Source organism: Dendrobates tinctorius, unplaced genomic scaffold (assembly GCF_039654945.1).
Source record: "Dendrobates tinctorius isolate UK_male_01 unplaced genomic scaffold, ASM3965494v1 ptg000023l, whole genome shotgun sequence".
NCBI lineage: Eukaryota > Metazoa > Chordata > Amphibia > Anura > Dendrobatidae > Dendrobates > Dendrobates tinctorius.
In genome coordinates, this window is record NW_027361691.1 from 7,974,473 (window position 1) to 7,991,457 (window position 16,985).

At 37.8% G+C, this 16,985-nt stretch overlaps 1 protein-coding gene across 2 annotated transcripts in view; it reads right to left on the reverse strand.

The window, feature by feature from the left end:
• Positions 1-16,985, reverse strand: part of ME3 (malic enzyme 3) — a 241,663-nt gene that overhangs the window by 26,821 nt on the left and 197,857 nt on the right. For both annotated transcript variants that reach the window (XM_073569246.1, XM_073569247.1), the window contains 2 exons: positions 11,607-11,704; positions 6,038-6,151 (listed from right to left, as the gene is read on the reverse strand). In XM_073569246.1, coding sequence (XP_073425347.1) covers positions 6,038-6,151; positions 11,607-11,704 — 212 coding nt within the window. The remainder of the gene's footprint in view (positions 1-6,037; positions 6,152-11,606; positions 11,705-16,985) is intronic.

Genomic DNA, 16,985 nt, shown 5'->3' on the forward strand with positions numbered 1-16,985 from the left:
TATTATAGTAGTTATATTCTTGTACGTAGGGGGCAGTATTATAGTAGTTATATTCTTGTACATAGGGGGCAGTATTATAGTAGTTATATTCTTGTACATAGGGGGCAGTATTATATTAGCTATATTCTTGTATATAGGAGCAGTATTATAGTAGTTATATTCTTGTACATAGGGGCTGTATTATAGTAATTATATTCTTGTACATAGGAGCAGTATTATAGTAGTTATATTCTTGCACATAGGGGCTGTATTATAGTAATTATATTCTTGTACATAGGAGCAGTATTATAGTAGTTATATTCTTGTACATAGGAGCAATATTATAGTAGTTACATTCTTGTACATGGGGCAGTATTATAGTAGTTATATTCTTGTACATAGGAGCAGTATTATAGTAGTTACATTCTTGTACATAGGGGCAGTATTATAGTCGTTATATTCTTGTACATAGGGAAAGTACTATAGTAGTTATATTCTTGTACATAGGGGGCAGTATTATAGTAATTATTTTCTTGTGCATAAGGGCAGTATTATATTAGTTATAGTCTTGTACATAGGAGCAGCATTAAACTAGTTATATTCTTGTACATAGGGACAGTATTATAGTAGTTATATTCTTGTACATTGGAGCAATATTATAGTAGTTACATTCTTGTACATAGCAGCAGTATTATAGTAGTTATATTCTTGTACATAGGGGCAGTATTATAGTAGTTATATTCTTGTACATAGGGGCTGTATTATAGTAATTATATTCTTGTACATAGGGGCAGTATTATAGTAGTTATATTCTTGTACATAGGAGCAGTATTATATTAGCTATATTCTTGTACATAGGGAGCAGTATTATAGTAATTATATTCTTGTACATAGGAGCAGTATTATAGTAGTTATATTCTTGTACATAGGAGCAGTATTATAGTAGTTATATTTTTGTACATAGGGGCTGTATTATAGTAATTATATTCTTGTACATAGGGGCAGTATTATAGTAGTTATATTCTTGTACATAGGAGCAGTATTATATTAGCTAAATTCTTGTACATAGGGAGCAGTATTATAGTAATTATATTCTTGTACATAGGAGCAGTATTATAGTAGTTATATTCTTGTACATAGGGGCAGTATTATAGTAGTTATATTCTTGTACATAGGAGCAGTATTATAGTAGTTATATTCTTGTACATAGGAGCAGTATTATAGTAGTTATATTCTTGTACATAGGAGCAGTATTATAGTAGTTATATTTTTGTACATAGGGGCTGTATTATAGTAATTATATTCTTGTACATAGGGGCAGTATTATAGTAGTTATATTCTTGTACATAGGAGCAGTATTATATTAGCTATATTCTTGTACATAGGGAGCAGTATTATAGTAATTATATTCTTGTACATAGGAGCAGTATTATAGTAGTTATATTCTTGTACATAGGAGCAGTATTATAGTAGTTATATTTTTGTACATAGGGGCTGTATTATAGTAATTATATTCTTGTACATAGGGGCAGTATTATAGTAGTTATATTCTTGTACATAGGGGCTGTATTATAGTAATTATATTCTTGTACATAGGAGCAGTATTATAGTAGTTATATTCTTGTACATAGGGGCTGTATTATAGTAATTATATTCTTGTACATAGGAGCAGTATTATAGTAGTTATATTCTTGTACATAGGAGCAGTATTATAGTAGTTATATTCTTGTACATAGGAGCAGTAATATAGTAGTTATATTCTTGTACATAGGGGCTGTATTATAGTAGTTATATTCTTGTACATAGGAGCAGTATTATAGTAGTTATATTCTTGTACATAGGATCAGTATTATAGTAGTTATATTCTTGTACATAGGGACAGTATTATAGAAGTTATATTCTTGTACATAGGAGCAATATTATAGTAGTTACATTCTTGTACATGGGGCAGTATTATAGTAGTTATATTCTTGTACATAGGAGCAGTATTATAGTAGTTACATTCTTGTACATAGGGGCAGTATTATAGTAGTTATATTCTTGTACATGGGAGCAGTATTATAGTAGTTATATTCTTGTATATAGGAGCAGTATTATAGTAGTTATATTCTTGTACATAGGAGCAGTATTATAGTAGTTATATTCTTGTACATAGGAGCAGTATTATAGTAGTTATATTCTTGTACGTAGGGGGCAGTATTATAGTAGTTATATTCTTGTACATAGGGGGCAGTATTATAGTAGTTATATTCTTGTACATAGGGGGCAGTATTATATTAGCTATATTCTTGTATATAGGAGCAGTATTATAGTAGTTATATTCTTGTACATAGGGGCTGTATTATAGTAATTATATTCTTGTACATAGGAGCAGTATTATAGTAGTTATATTCTTGTACATAGGGGCTGTATTATAGTAATTATATTCTTGTACATAGGAGCAGTATTATAGTAGTTATATTCTTGTACATAGGAGCAATATTATAGTAGTTACATTCTTGTACATGGGGCAGTATTATAGTAGTTATATTCTTGTACATAGGAGCAGTATTATAGTAGTTACATTCTTGTACATAGGGGCAGTATTATAGTCGTTATATTCTTGTACATAGGGAAAGTACTATAGTAGTTATATTCTTGTACATAGGGGGCAGTATTATAGTAGTTATTTTCTTGTGCATAAGGGCAGTATTATATTAGTTATAGTCTTGTACATAGGAGAAGCATTAAACTAGTTATATTCTTGTACATAGGGACAGTATTATAGTAGTTATATTCTTGTACATTGGAGCAATATTATAGTAGTTACATTCTTGTACATAGCAGCAGTATTATAGTAGTTATATTCTTGTACATAGGGGCAGTATTATAGTAGTTACATTCTTGTACATAGGGGCAGTATTATAGTAGTTATATTCTTGTACATGGGAGCAGTATTATAGTAGTTATATTCTTGTACATAGGGGGCAGTATTATAGTAGTTATATTCTTGTACATAAGGGCAGTATTATAGCAGTTATATTCTTGCACATACGGGGCAGTATTATAGTAGTTATATTCTTGTACATAGGGAAAGTATTATAGTAGTTATATTCTTGTACATAGGAGGCAGTATTATAGTAGCTATATTCTTGTACATAGGGGCAGTATTATAGTAGTTATAGTCATGTACATAGGAGCAGCATTAAACTAGTTATATTCTTGTACATAGGGGGCAGTATTATAGTAGTCATATTCTTGTACATAGGGACAGTGTTATAGTAGTTATATTCTTGTACATAGGGAAAGTATTATAGTAGTTATATTCTTGTACATAGGGGCAGTATTTTAGTAGTTATATTCTTGTACATAGGGGCAGTATTATAGTAGTTATATTCTTGTACATAGGAGCAGCATTAAAGTAGTTATATTCTTGTACATAGGGGGCAGTATTATAGTAGTTATATTCTTGTGCATAAGGGCAGTATTATATTAGTTATATTCTTGTACATAGGGGGCAGTATTATAGTAGTTATATTCTTGTACATAGGAGCAATATTATAGTAGTTACATTCTTGTGCATAGGAGCAGTATTATAGTAGTTATAGTCTTGTACATAGGAGCAGCATTAAACTAGTTATATTCTTGTACATAGGGGGCAGTATTATAGTAGTTATATTCTTGTACATAGGGGCAGTATTATAGTAGCTATATTCTTGTACATAGGGAAAGTGTTATAGTAGTTATATTCTTGTACATAGGAGCAGTATTATAGTAGCTAAATTCTTGTACATAGGGGCAGTATTATAGTAGTTATAGTCTTGTACATAGGAGCAGCATTAAACTAGTTATATTCTTGTACATAGGGGGCAGTATTATAGTAGTTATATTCTTGTACATAGGGACAGTATTATAGTAGTTATATTCTAGTACATAGGGAAAGTATTATAGTAGTTACATTATATTCTTGTACATAGGGGCAGTATTTTAGTAGTTAAATTCTTGTACATAGGGGCAGTATTATAGTAGTTATATTCTTGTACATAGGGACAGTATTATAGTAGTTATATTCTTGTACATAGGAGCAGCATTAAAGTAGTTTTATTCTTGCACATAGGGGGCAGTATTATAGTAGTTATATTGTTGTACATGGAGCAGTATTATAGTAGTTATATTCTAGTACATGGGGAAAGTATTATAGTAGTTATATTCTTGTACATAGGGGCAGTATTATAGTAGTTATATTCTTGTACATAGGAGCAGTATCATAGTAGTTATATTCTTGTACATAGGGGCAGTATTATATTAGTTATATTCTTGTACATAGGAGCAGCATTAAAGTAGTTTTATTCTTGCACATAGGGGGCAGTATTATAGTAGTTATATTGTTGTACATGGAGCAGTATTATAGTAGTTATATTCTAGTACATAGGGAAAGTATTATAGTAGTTATATTCTTGTACATAGGGGCAGTATTATAGTAGTTATATTCTTGTACATAGGAGCAGTATCATAGTAGTTATATTCTTGTACATAGGGGCAGTATTATATTAGTTATATTCTTGTACATAGGAGCAGCATTAAAGTAGTTTTATTCTTGCACATAGGGGGCAGTATTATAGTAGTTATATTGTTGTACATGGAGCAGTATTATAGTAGTTATATTCTTGTACATAGGGGGCAGCATTATAGTAGTTATATTCTTGTACATAGGGGGCAGCATTATAGTAGTTATATTATTGTACATAGGAGCAGTATTATAGTAGTTAATATCTTGTACATAAGGACAGCATTATAGTAGTTATATTCTTGTACATAAGAGCAGTATTATAGTAGTTATGTACATAAGAGCAGTATTATAGTAGTTATATTCTTGTACATAGAGGCAGTATTATAGTAGTTAGATTCTTGTACATAGGGGGCAGTATTATAGTAGTTATATTCTTGTACATAGGGGCAGTATTATAGTACATTTTTGTACACAGGGGGCAGTATTATAGTAGTTATATTCTTGTACATAGGGTGCAGTATTATAGTAGTTAATATCTTGCACATAAGGACGGTATTATAGTAGTTATATTCTTGTACATAAGAGCAGTATTATAGTAGCTATATTCTTGTACATAGGGGGCAGTATAATAGTAGTTATATTCTGGTACATAGAGGCAGTATTATAGTAGTTATATTCTTGTACATAGGGGGCAGTATTATATTAGTTATATTCTTGTACATAGGGGCAGTATTATAGTAGTTATATTCTTGTACATAGGGGCAGTATCATAGCAGTTATATTCTTGTACATATGGACAGTATTATAGTAGTTATATTCTTGTACATAGGGAGCAGTATTATAGTAGTTATATTCTTGTACATATGGGCAGTATTATAGTTGTTATATTCTTGTTCATATGGGCAGTATTATAGTTGTTATATTCTTGTTCATATGGAGCAGCATTATAGTAGTTATATGCTTGTACATAGGGGCAGTATTATATTAGTTATATTCTTGTACATAGGGGGGCAGTATTATAGGAGTTATATTCTTGTACATAGGGGACAGTAGTATAGTAGTTATATTCTTGTACATAGGGGCAGTTTTATAGTAGTTATATTCTTGAACATATGAGCAGTACTATAGTAGTTATATTCTTGTACATAGGGGGCAGTATTATAATAGTTATATTCTTGTACATAGGGGCAGTATTATAGTAGTTATATTCTTGTACACAGGGACAGTATTATATTAGTTATATTCTCTTGTACATAGGGGGCAGTATTATAGTAGTTATATTCTTGTATATAGGGGGCAGTATTATAGTAGTTATATTCTTGTACATAGGAGCAGTATTATAGTAGTTATATTCTTGTATATAGGGGGCAGTATTAAACTAGTTAATTCCACAGGGGTGTTTTGTTGTTTTAACATCTTCACAGTAGATTAACATGTCTCGGTCTTCGATTCAGGCAGAAGTCTTCTCTCATGATCTGCATAGTCTGTTGTCCCCAACTATAAAATGGCGTTTCATTTTGATAACATTTTCCAACCCAAGTACAGTAGGGTGGGGATTTACATATTCACCTTCACTATAAGTCCCTTTGAATCCACCATCCAAATGTTCTTGATGGCCTCTTCTCTAGGAATGCCTTCTTTCGCCATAGCCATGATAATAAGATGTGCTATTCCCAAGGCAGCCTGCGGAATACAGACAATGTTGTGATGTACATAGACAATATAAGTGGTCGATCATCAACGGCGTTTCCGCTACATTCGGTCTAATAGAAGGGTTTCATTGCTCCAGTGCTTACGTTATCCACATGAAGCTTCTGTATGGACACACTGAGATCGAATTGTTTTAGCGGCAGAATAAGTCATAAAATAAATCCCCTCCTATCTGAAAAACGAAGGTGGGTGTCCTGTCATGACACGTGGCGGAATGGAAGACTCGGAAAATTCTAACTACTGATCCTTGGAGTCGGGGTGGTGGGGCAGTCATCAATCACATATATAACCAATTCTGTGGATTGAGGATACATGTCTATTGTGGGAATACATCTTTAAATAAAGCAAATACATATCTTCAATTATAATTTTTTTTTTGTAGTCAAGAATGTGACTATACTAAGTAAAGGTGCCTGGGTTATTCCGGAACCTATGTGAAGATACAGGAAGGGGTTAAAAATTACCTAGGACATTTCCATCCAAAAAGCCAAATCACAGACGCCTTCAATGAGAAAAGATATGGTCTACAGGTTGGCTGTGAGAATTTCTCAATGCGCTGGCTGTAAGTGATGTGATAACAGGGCGGTGTAACACTACTGGTGTGTCAGCATGACACCAGAAGCTCCATTCCATTTGCTCTGATATCTGGGCTCCACGGCTGAATAATTGGATTCATATTACAGCTGGTGACAGTCTTGAAACTTCACATCAAGAAATATAATTTTTGAGTCCCTGAGCCAGCATAACTCTTTATCCAAACACAATCGCTCATCACTAGTAGTCATGTAAAGTATGGATATCCCAAAACTCCTGAAGAAGAGACTCTTGAGGGCCACTTTCGACTCTGGCTAATAGATGAAGGTCCTAGGAAGCCCATCTCTAACAAGGCATTTTAAAACCTCTTTTCTGTACTAGACAATACTGTAAAATGTGTTTTTTTATATCCTGTAGTTACGAAAGTCAAACATTAAAGTCCTATAGAAAAGTTAATACAGGAAAGGAAAAAAAAAAAAAAAAAAGGAAAAATTGAAGTCTGGTAGAGGAAACACATAATTAAATGCAAAAATAAATAGACATGGATTAGGAGATATCACTGGAATGAAATGGAAAAATAATATGAGGGTTTTGCTAAAATTTCACAAAATAGCTCTAAATGTATGACCCAATTTCTTGTTTATAAAACAAAATGCAAATCAGATCCATTTTGATGCAGAAAAATAGCACAAAAACTGAGTCGAGATTTGTGAAATAGTTGAAAATATTTGCAAAATTGAAGATCAAATTGGACCAGTGGTTTAGAATCTTGAGAAATACTTAGAAGAAATGAGCGTTTCAATCTGCGCTGTTATGGCGTCTAGTCTGTTTACCTGTAGTACCGTACTTCACTCTCGTGCCTGGCATCCTCGGCACCTCTTGCCCTTTTGCCAGGCTCAGAGGTGTTATGACATTCATTGTGGAGAACTAGTAAATGTGTGAGGAACCTAGAATGCTGTGCTGAGAAAAGAGGATCGGCTGTCACGGAGGACCAGACTAGATGTCAGGACAAGAAAGTGTGAATCTCTACTCAAAAGCGTAAGGCCGAATTAAAAAAAAAATTGTGAAAAATTGAGTCTACAGATTTTTATGTTTCAGTAGCGCGTAGAGGTGCTTTCCAGGAATATTCATTGATGGTCAACTTGGTCCTCAAAATAACGGCTGTGTCATACTACCAGGCACAGCCACATGTCCAAAGTCCCAACAATATTTAAGGGACCATAGGGCTTTAGGCCCGTTATCATCTTGACATCTGGTATCGACAAGAAGATTACAATAGTGCTATTCTTCTCCTCAAAAAGTCCAGAACTCCAAAGGAAAGCCCAACGTTCCCATAAAAAGTCAATACGATCTAATGGGATTTGAAAAGAGATCCGTCATGGCGATTACAGCTCTACTAAACACAATGAGCAAAGTGCGCGCACAGAACAATCTACTGATTTTAAACATACTTGACCCAGAGAAAGACAAGACCTCACAAATTAACAAAAGGGTTAGCAAATATCCCTGGTGCTCCAAAAGCGTGTCCCCATAAATGAAGCCTTTCATGTATTGGGCTGGGATCCTTCAACTTTAAAAGGGAATCATGGTCATTATTGGCACATGTGAGGTGCTAAAAAGTCACGGATTACTTCTATTGAATCACAAATGAGTTTATCCAGGTTAAGGTTGGCCAATTTGTGGCACAAAATTTAATCTTAGCTTCGAATTTCTGTCACAGATTATCATCAAAGTCCCTGGCCGATTTGCCTTGTTCTACAGTTGAGCAAAATGATACTCAGGACCTGCGTCCAGTAGCCGTATCGGTTGTCTGTTGGCCGCTGGATCAGAGCCCTAAGAACCGCCACCTACCTGTTGGAACCTCTTCTGATTAGTAGGCCTGGTGACATTACACTCGGGAGGCACTAAAACGTCACGCTGGTGCCAATAATCAGAATAGAAGTTGGTAAGAAGGTAGAGTCTCGTAGGGGTTCTGATCTGGTGGCCACAGATTTCCGAGGCGACCAGTAGATCAACCTACCGTAGTTCTAGTCTTGACAGTGTCAACATACATCAAAAATCTGAACTTTGTTTAAGATGAGAGCAAGAACAAAACACATTGTGATGCAATACCAGCACAACCTTAATAACAAAAAATCTAATTAACCGAGGAGTGTTGTAAATCGTTGGTCTTCATAGCGGACATTATTTTCCCGTTGAGTTGAGGTATTTATAATCTAGATGGATCAAGATTTGCATTCACCTTATATAGGAATATTAAGAAAATAAAATTTGAGACCTAGAAATTTCCTAATAAGAGCAGAAAGCCCTTGTCTGACTTACTGACTAACGTCTCGCTGCAAAGAAAAGATATTTTTACATTCAGACCATTTTCGGCTCAGTGAAACCTGTAAAAGAATTTTGGAAACCAACTGATTGATGAGATTTATTGCCGTGTGTTTAGAAAGAGGTTATAGCCCGGAAAAGCAAACAAAAAATCTAAATACTCAGTCCAAAAGTAATTTACATAAGGTCCCATATTTAGCTCATGCTTGTCAGCTCTCCGGTAATGTCTAGGAAGCTCCCAACCTGTCGGAAGATTCAGGTTCTGTCGATGATTCCAGAAACCTCACCAAAAGGCAGCGATTTTAAATGATTTCTTATGGTGTTGGAAGGCTTAATGTCCACATCAAGTGGTGGGAAATTGGAACATGGCCTTCAAAAATGGTTTTAGCATGTCCACATTTAGGAGTCTATTCCACCACCTCTTCTAAAATTTGGCAAGCATAATGTATGTTGAAATTTAACCAAAATGGCTTCTAGAAATGTCACATATGGAATTCCGCGCAAGTTGGTGAGGGTCTCTTTCCCGAGATCATCTCTCTCATCCAAATTTAAGAGGGTCTTGGTAATCTCAGAAGCTCCAGCAGTGGTCTCCTATTTCTACTTTTGTCCTGACAATCACAACAAGTCTTCGATAACAAGGTCTTGGAGCTCCAGAATGTGACAGAACCTACTCAAGTTAGGATACAAGTTAGGCTACTGGCACAGAGATTCTCATCCTAATCGATCAATTTTTTGTAAACATTTTTAATTTTATTTTACCTGTAATTTTTCTGTAAGAAGGTGACTTTCTGGAAATTATGAATTGACGAATCACAACTTATGTGTAAGAAGAAACAGTAAACTTCCACCTTTATCGATGTGGTTACAGTATATAAAAGCCTGTTTTTTGCGCAACAATTCTTTTTTTTTAAAGCCACATATACACTCACTGGCCACTTTATTAGGTACACCATGCTAGTAAGGGGTTGGACCCCCTTTTGCCTTCAGAACTGCCTCAATTCTTCGTGGCAGAGATTCAACAAGGTGCTGGAAGCATTCCTCAGAGATTTTGGACCATATTGACATGATGGCATCACACAGTTGGCGCAGATTTGTCGGCTGCACATCCCTGATGCGAATCTCCCGTTCCACCACATCCCAAAGATGCTCTATTGGATTGAGATCTGGTGACTGAGGAGGCCATTTGAGTACAGTGAACTCATTGTCATGTTCAAGAAACCAATCTGAGATGATTCGAGCTTTATGACATGGCGCATTATCCTGCTGAAAGTAGCCATCAGATGTTGGGTACATTGTGGTCATAAAGGGATGGACATGGTCAGCAACAATACTCAGGTAGGCTGTGGCGTTGCAACGATGCTCAATTGGTACCAAGGGGCCCAAAGAGTGCCAAGAAAAAATTCCCCACACCATGACACCACCACCACCAGCCTGAACCGTTGATACAAGGCAGGATGGATCCATGCTTTCATGTTGTTTACGCCAAATTCTGACCCTACCATCCGAATGTCGCAGCAGAAATCGAGACTCATCAGACCAGGCAACGTTTTTCCAATCTTCTACTGTCCAATTTCGATGAGCTTGTGCAAATTGTAGCCTCAGTTTCCTGTTCTTAGCTGAGAGGAGTGGTACCCAGTGTGGTCTTCTGCTGCTGTAGCCCATCTGCCTCAAAGTTCGACGCACTGTGCGTTCAGAGATGCTCTTCTGCCTACCTTGGTTGTAACGGGTGGCAATTTGAGTCACTGTTGCCTTTCTATCAGCTCGAACCAGTCTGCCCATTCTCCTCTGACCTCTGGCATCAACAAGGCATTTCCGGCCACAAAACTGCCGCTCACTGGATTTTTTTTCTTTTTCGGACCATTCTCTGTAAACCCTAGAGATGGTTGTGCGTGAAAATCCCAGTAGATCAGCAGTTTCTGAAATACTCAGACCAGCCCTTCTGGCACCAACAATCATGCCACATTCAAAGGCACTCAAATCACCTTTCTTCCCCATACTGATGCTCGGTTTGAACTGCAGGAGATTGTCTTGACCATGTCTACATGCCTAAATGCACTGAGTTGCCGCCATGTGATTGGCTGATTAGAAATTAAGTCTTAACACACAGTTGGACAGGTGTACCTAATAAAGTGGCCAGTGAGTGTATATTGGGTATATATAGGGTATTGAAAAATGTAATTTTACTGATAGGATGACAGAGGGGACCTTCCTTCTATCTTACCACTTAGATGCCACGCTCACCACTAACCATTGCATCTAAGTGAGTCAACTGCCAGGATCGGGGTTATCTTCAATTCCGGTCGTTGCATCAGCATGACAGCATTGCACCTGTATAAAGAATTTTGTGAACCCTCGGAGGTGGCACCATAACATATATGGTTTATGTTTTTAAGGAGTTTGGGATAGAGTAGGGGCATTTCTTTCCAAGGGACTGGAGGGGATTCCCAAGGTGGGGAATACATCATCATATGGACAGAGGTGGCCCAACTGAGTCAAAGCACCACCACAGTTGGACATTGACATGGTTTATCTTGGTTGTTGCCACACTGGCCGGTTGTGTTGTTCTTACCTCTCCAGCTCCTTGAAAAACAAATTTATGGTCAGACAGCTTGTTATTTGTGATCCTGAGAGCCGCCAGAATTCCGGCCACGGCCACCGATGCCGTCCCTGAAACACAGCACAGAGGACAAGACATCACTGCATGTCATAACGAATACCCTCTAATATACTGTACAATATGCAGAACCGTGCAAAAGTATTAGGCATGTGTCAAAAAGCGCAGCAAAGTAAGAGGATTTCAGAACTAGAAGTGTTAATTGCTTATTTTTATCAATTACCAAAATGCATTGTCAATGAACTTTAGATTTGCACAGGCCTACATCCACAGGAGATGTGTGGTTAGCTCTCCAATATTAACATTTCAATTTGTGAAAGTATTCATTCTCTGCAGCATGTTTTTCCCACACCTGCCTAAAACTTTTGCACAGTACAAAAAAAAATTATAAGGCAAGGATCATTTTACATCCTGATATTCATATAACCGATGATTAGTAATCATATCTGGGCTTTATTCAATGAAGAATTTTGCTGATTTACTGTTAACTCTCAGGACAAGACCTCAGTCTAGTGCGCTTCACTGCTGTGGATGAACAAGTTAAGGTTCGACTACACGAAGCACTAAACATCTGCCGATCAGTAACCTGCTTGTTGGCCGGTGGTCATTTAACAGTCTGTTTACACAGGCAGATGGCTCTTAAGGCCCCGTCGCACACAGGAATCTCGCTAGAGAGATCGCTGATTTTGTGACGCCAGAGCGATCTCACCAGCAAGATCGCTGTGTGTGACGGGGATCAGCGACCGGCCCCCCTGCCGGGTATTGCTGATCGTGCACGGCCATTTTTTGGTCGTTGGTCTTCCGCTGGCCAGCGCGCATCGCTGCATGTGGCAGTGGGAACCAACGATCAGCGAGGCTCCCAGCGCTCTAAGCAGGCGCGCTGGTTTCTAAGGTACACATCGGGTTACAAAGTGGCGCGCGTCACTTAGTAACCCGATGTGTACCTTAGAAACCATCGTCCTCGCTGGTGCTGATCGCTGGTGAAGCTGCCTGCTTGGCAGCTCACCAGCGATCATGTAGCGACACACCAGCGATCCTGACAAGGTCGTATCGTTGTCGGGATCGCTGGTGCATCGGGCCTTTAACGACACACACTAGATCTCTCAGTGTACATAGTCTGCCGTTGTTCTCGACAGCACGAATCCTGTTTACAGAGGACGATGTGCTGCCGAGAGCGATGACCTTTTGTGCAGCAGAAAAAAATAATTTCCCTTCACAAACGAGTGTTTAGCTCTAGTGATGACCGAATGTGCACGGATAAGGTGTTATCCAAGCATTCTTGTGTACTCAAAGTGTCTTCGGTGTGCTCGAAAAGTATGTTCGAGTTGCCCCGGCTGTTTGAGAGCCGCAACAAATGCACGGCTAGCCTAACAAACAGGCAATCCCGGCAAGTGTTGCAGCTTTCGAACAGCCATGAGATATACAGCTGCGTCGACTAGATCATAATTTTCGAGCACGCCGAAGAAACTCTATTAGCACCCGAGCATGGCGGATAACCCCATATCCGAGCACGCTCACTCACCACTATTTAGTGCACTCATCATGTGATCGGCAAACCTCCATTTCTTAGGTAGAAAAAAAAAATTATAATGACACAACCCCACACTCAACACAAAATGACCGAATCTCCGATTGATGCTTCCTCGTAGATGAAAATTTTGCCAAGAAGCGGCGCCAGATGAGGCTATAACTACACAGCCAGCACTGGGTGGAGACCGGCGTCACAGCGAGGATTATAACCAGGGGTGTTAGACGGCCGAGAAAAACGTCAGAGGAATTAACGCCTCGGGTTTGTAGCTGCGCTGGATCTAGGAGGATTAGAGAGTCAGGAAGATTTTCACTCATTTATGGGGAAACCATTATAGACACGTGGCCGGATTCCCATTGAGTAGTATGGGTGACATCAGGGGGTGACGTCATGGGAAACAGCACAGTGATATGTGACACGAGGGTGGAAACACAAATCAGAAAATTAGAAAGTGTTATGTCAAAAGGGATTGTTCCATAAGCAACTTATATATATGATGTCTGGAGGGTCTGGCTGCAGAGATCCCCACCTAGCCCGAGAACAGGGGGCCCAAAATCTGTGGTGTGATTGGAGGAGTAATGAGCATGTGCGACCATTGCTGCATTCACTATCTAGATAGGAGTGGTCGCACATGCTCACTACCGCTCCATTCACAACGGGGACTTTGGGACCCCTGTTCTCAGTCTGAGAAACTGGACCCTCAGTTCCTGAGATATGGCCTCCTATTCCCTGCACAGAAGTCTAATCTTTTTCTCTACGTGGGTGTGGTCCTCATTCTTCTCTGGGGGGACATTTTCTTGAGGACCACACCCAGCTGGCTACAAAGGCTGAAATTACTCACAGGTAAGAGGGAGCCGTATCTCGAGAACGGAGAGGCGTAGGAAAAAAGGAAAAACAGCTCCGGATTCAGGAGAACTGCGGCACTTACACCAGGTAAAAAAAAAAAGTATTTATGGCAAGTTACAGATTCCCTTTAATTTCACAGAGGACTGTCAAGACTGCATGCGATTGTAAGGGCTGGCTAGCATACTGTATATTTGACTCTCCAATGACACCTCAGTGGTGTAAGTTTTGGTAATAGATGTTTGACAGACGCATGTTTGTAATCCTGGGAATTCAACTATCTGATACCTGGAATAATCAGCCAATATTCATTACATGCAACATAGGAAGAACGCAAGTACAAAAACATAACACTAGGTGTCAGTATACCGGCATGCATGATATCAGTGCTCTGTTGTGATTCCCTCTAGGAGGATTTACTTTATCTTTTATTTCGTCACCACCATGAAATGCCAAGAAACAATAACGCTGCAAATGAAATGTATTTCTCATCACAGCACAGTTAATATAAACCTATTGCTCTCTGTTATCAAACATTTTGATTTGACTTTAAGGGTGTGTGCACACGCTGCGGATTCTGCTGCGGATTCTGCTGCGGGTCCGCAGTGTACAGTACCATTATTCCCTACGGGAATAAAAAACCGCAGTGCAGATGGTGCAGATTTTTCCACGCGGTTTTCCTGCGGTTTTGAAACCGCAGAAAGAATTGACATGTCAATTCTTTCTGCGGATTCCGCTGCGGTTTGCCATCTCCTCCATTGTGGAGATGAAAAACCGCAGGGCAAAACCGCAGAGCAATCCGCAGGTCTTTTGACCTGCAGATTTACCTGAGGATTTTACAAAATCCGTGCGGCCAAATCTGCACCCCATTCCGCAGCGTGTGCACTAGGGTGACCGGATCTCATATGGGGGGAAAAAAATGTTGGAATCTTGTCCGTCTGGACCCCACAAAACGATTCCCCTTTCCAGATATTGAGAGAGCCAAAATTTGAGCTCGATCAAACGACGTTAACCCGTGCCGCTCGTCGCTCAAAGTTTGAAAAAATCCAAATTGAGGTATTTTAAGATTTAGGTATTTTGCATAGTCTGTTAGACTATAAAGAATGTGACAACAACATTGCAGAAATAGCCCTGACCAAATTTTCGAACCATTTGTGGTATTTGAATGCAGAGTTGGTGGGATTATCGTTTTTTGATCCCACCATTACAGACAATGAAAAGTTGTTAATGGCTAATAAATTGCTCAGTAGCACAGATGAACCATCAGAGCACGCTAACCTACATGAGTTGATAATTTTACATAGTTATCTAATCTATTCTAGAGCTTTTGTTAAAGTAGTTTTTGAAACGTCAGAATATAATGCTCGGCATTTGCTTACAACTTGCAGGACATATTGCTTTTGTTCTTCATCTTTTGTCAGAAGGTCGTTAAAGTCAGTTACTTCCTACCTCTTTTAATTTTTCTTTCCTAACTTTTGGATTTACAACCCTAGCGTGCTCTGATGGTTCATCTGTGCTACTGAGCAATTTATTAGTCATTAACAACTTTTCATTGTCTGTAATGGTGGGATCAAAAAACGATAATCCCACCAACTCTGCATTCAAATACCACAAATGGTTCGAAAATTTGGTCAGGGCTATTTCTGCAATGTTGTTGTCACATTCTTTATAGTCTAACAGACTATGCAAAATACCTAAATCTTAAAAAACCTCAATTTGGATTTTTTCAAACTTTGAGCGACGAGTGGCACGGGTTAACGTCGTTTGATCGAGCTCAAATTTTGGCTATCTCAATATCTGGAAAGGGGAATCGTTTTGTGGGTTCCAGACGGACAAAATTCCGACATCGATTTTTTGTGGTCACCCTAGTGTGCACGTAGCCTAATGCCCTTTCATGGGAAGACTGACAAGACGCCCAGAAAATCATCAGATCTTGTATATTTTGTACATAGGGGCAGTATTATAGTAGTTATATTCTTGTATATAGGGAGCAGTATTATAGCAGTTATATTCTTGTATATAGGGGCAGTATTATAGTAGTTATATTCTTGTATATAGGGGCAGTATTATAGTAGTTATATTCTTGTATATAGGGGCAGTATTATAGCAGTTATATTCTTGTATATAGGAGCAGTATTATAGTAGTTATATTCTTGTACATAGGGAGCAGTATTATAGCAGTTATATTCTTGTATATAGGGGCAGTATTATAGTAGTTATATTCTTGTACATATGGACAGTATTATAGTAGCTATATTCTTGTACATAGGGGCAGTATTATAGTAGTTATATTCTTGTACATAGAGGCAGTATTATAGTAGTTATAGTCTTGTACATAGGGGACAGTATTACAGTAGTTATAGTCTTGTACATAGGGGGCAGTATTATAGTAGTTATATTCTTGTATATAGGGGCAGTATTATAGCAGTTATATTCTTGTATATAGGAGCAGTATTATAGTAGTTATATTCTTGTATATAGGGGCAGTATTATAGTAGTTATAGTCTTGTACATAGGGGCAGTATTATAGTAGTTATATTCTTGTATATAGGGGCAGTATTATAGCAGTTATATTCTTGTATATAGGAGCAGTATTATAGTAGTTATATTCTTGTATATAGGAGCAGTATTATAGTAGTTATAGTCTTGTACATAGGGGCAGTATTATAGTAGTTATATTCTTGTATATAGGGGCAGTATTATAGCAGTTATATTCTTGTATATAGGAGCAGTATTATAGTAGTTATATTCTTGTATATAGGGGCAGTATTATAGTAGTTATATTCTTGTATATAGGGGCAGTATTATAGTAGTTATATTCTTGTACATATGGACAGTATTATAGTAGCTATATTCTTGTACATAGGGGCAGTATTATAGTAGTTATATTCTTGTACATAGAGGCAGTATTATAGTAGTTATAGTCTTGTACATAGGGGGCAGTATTACAGTAGTTATAGTCT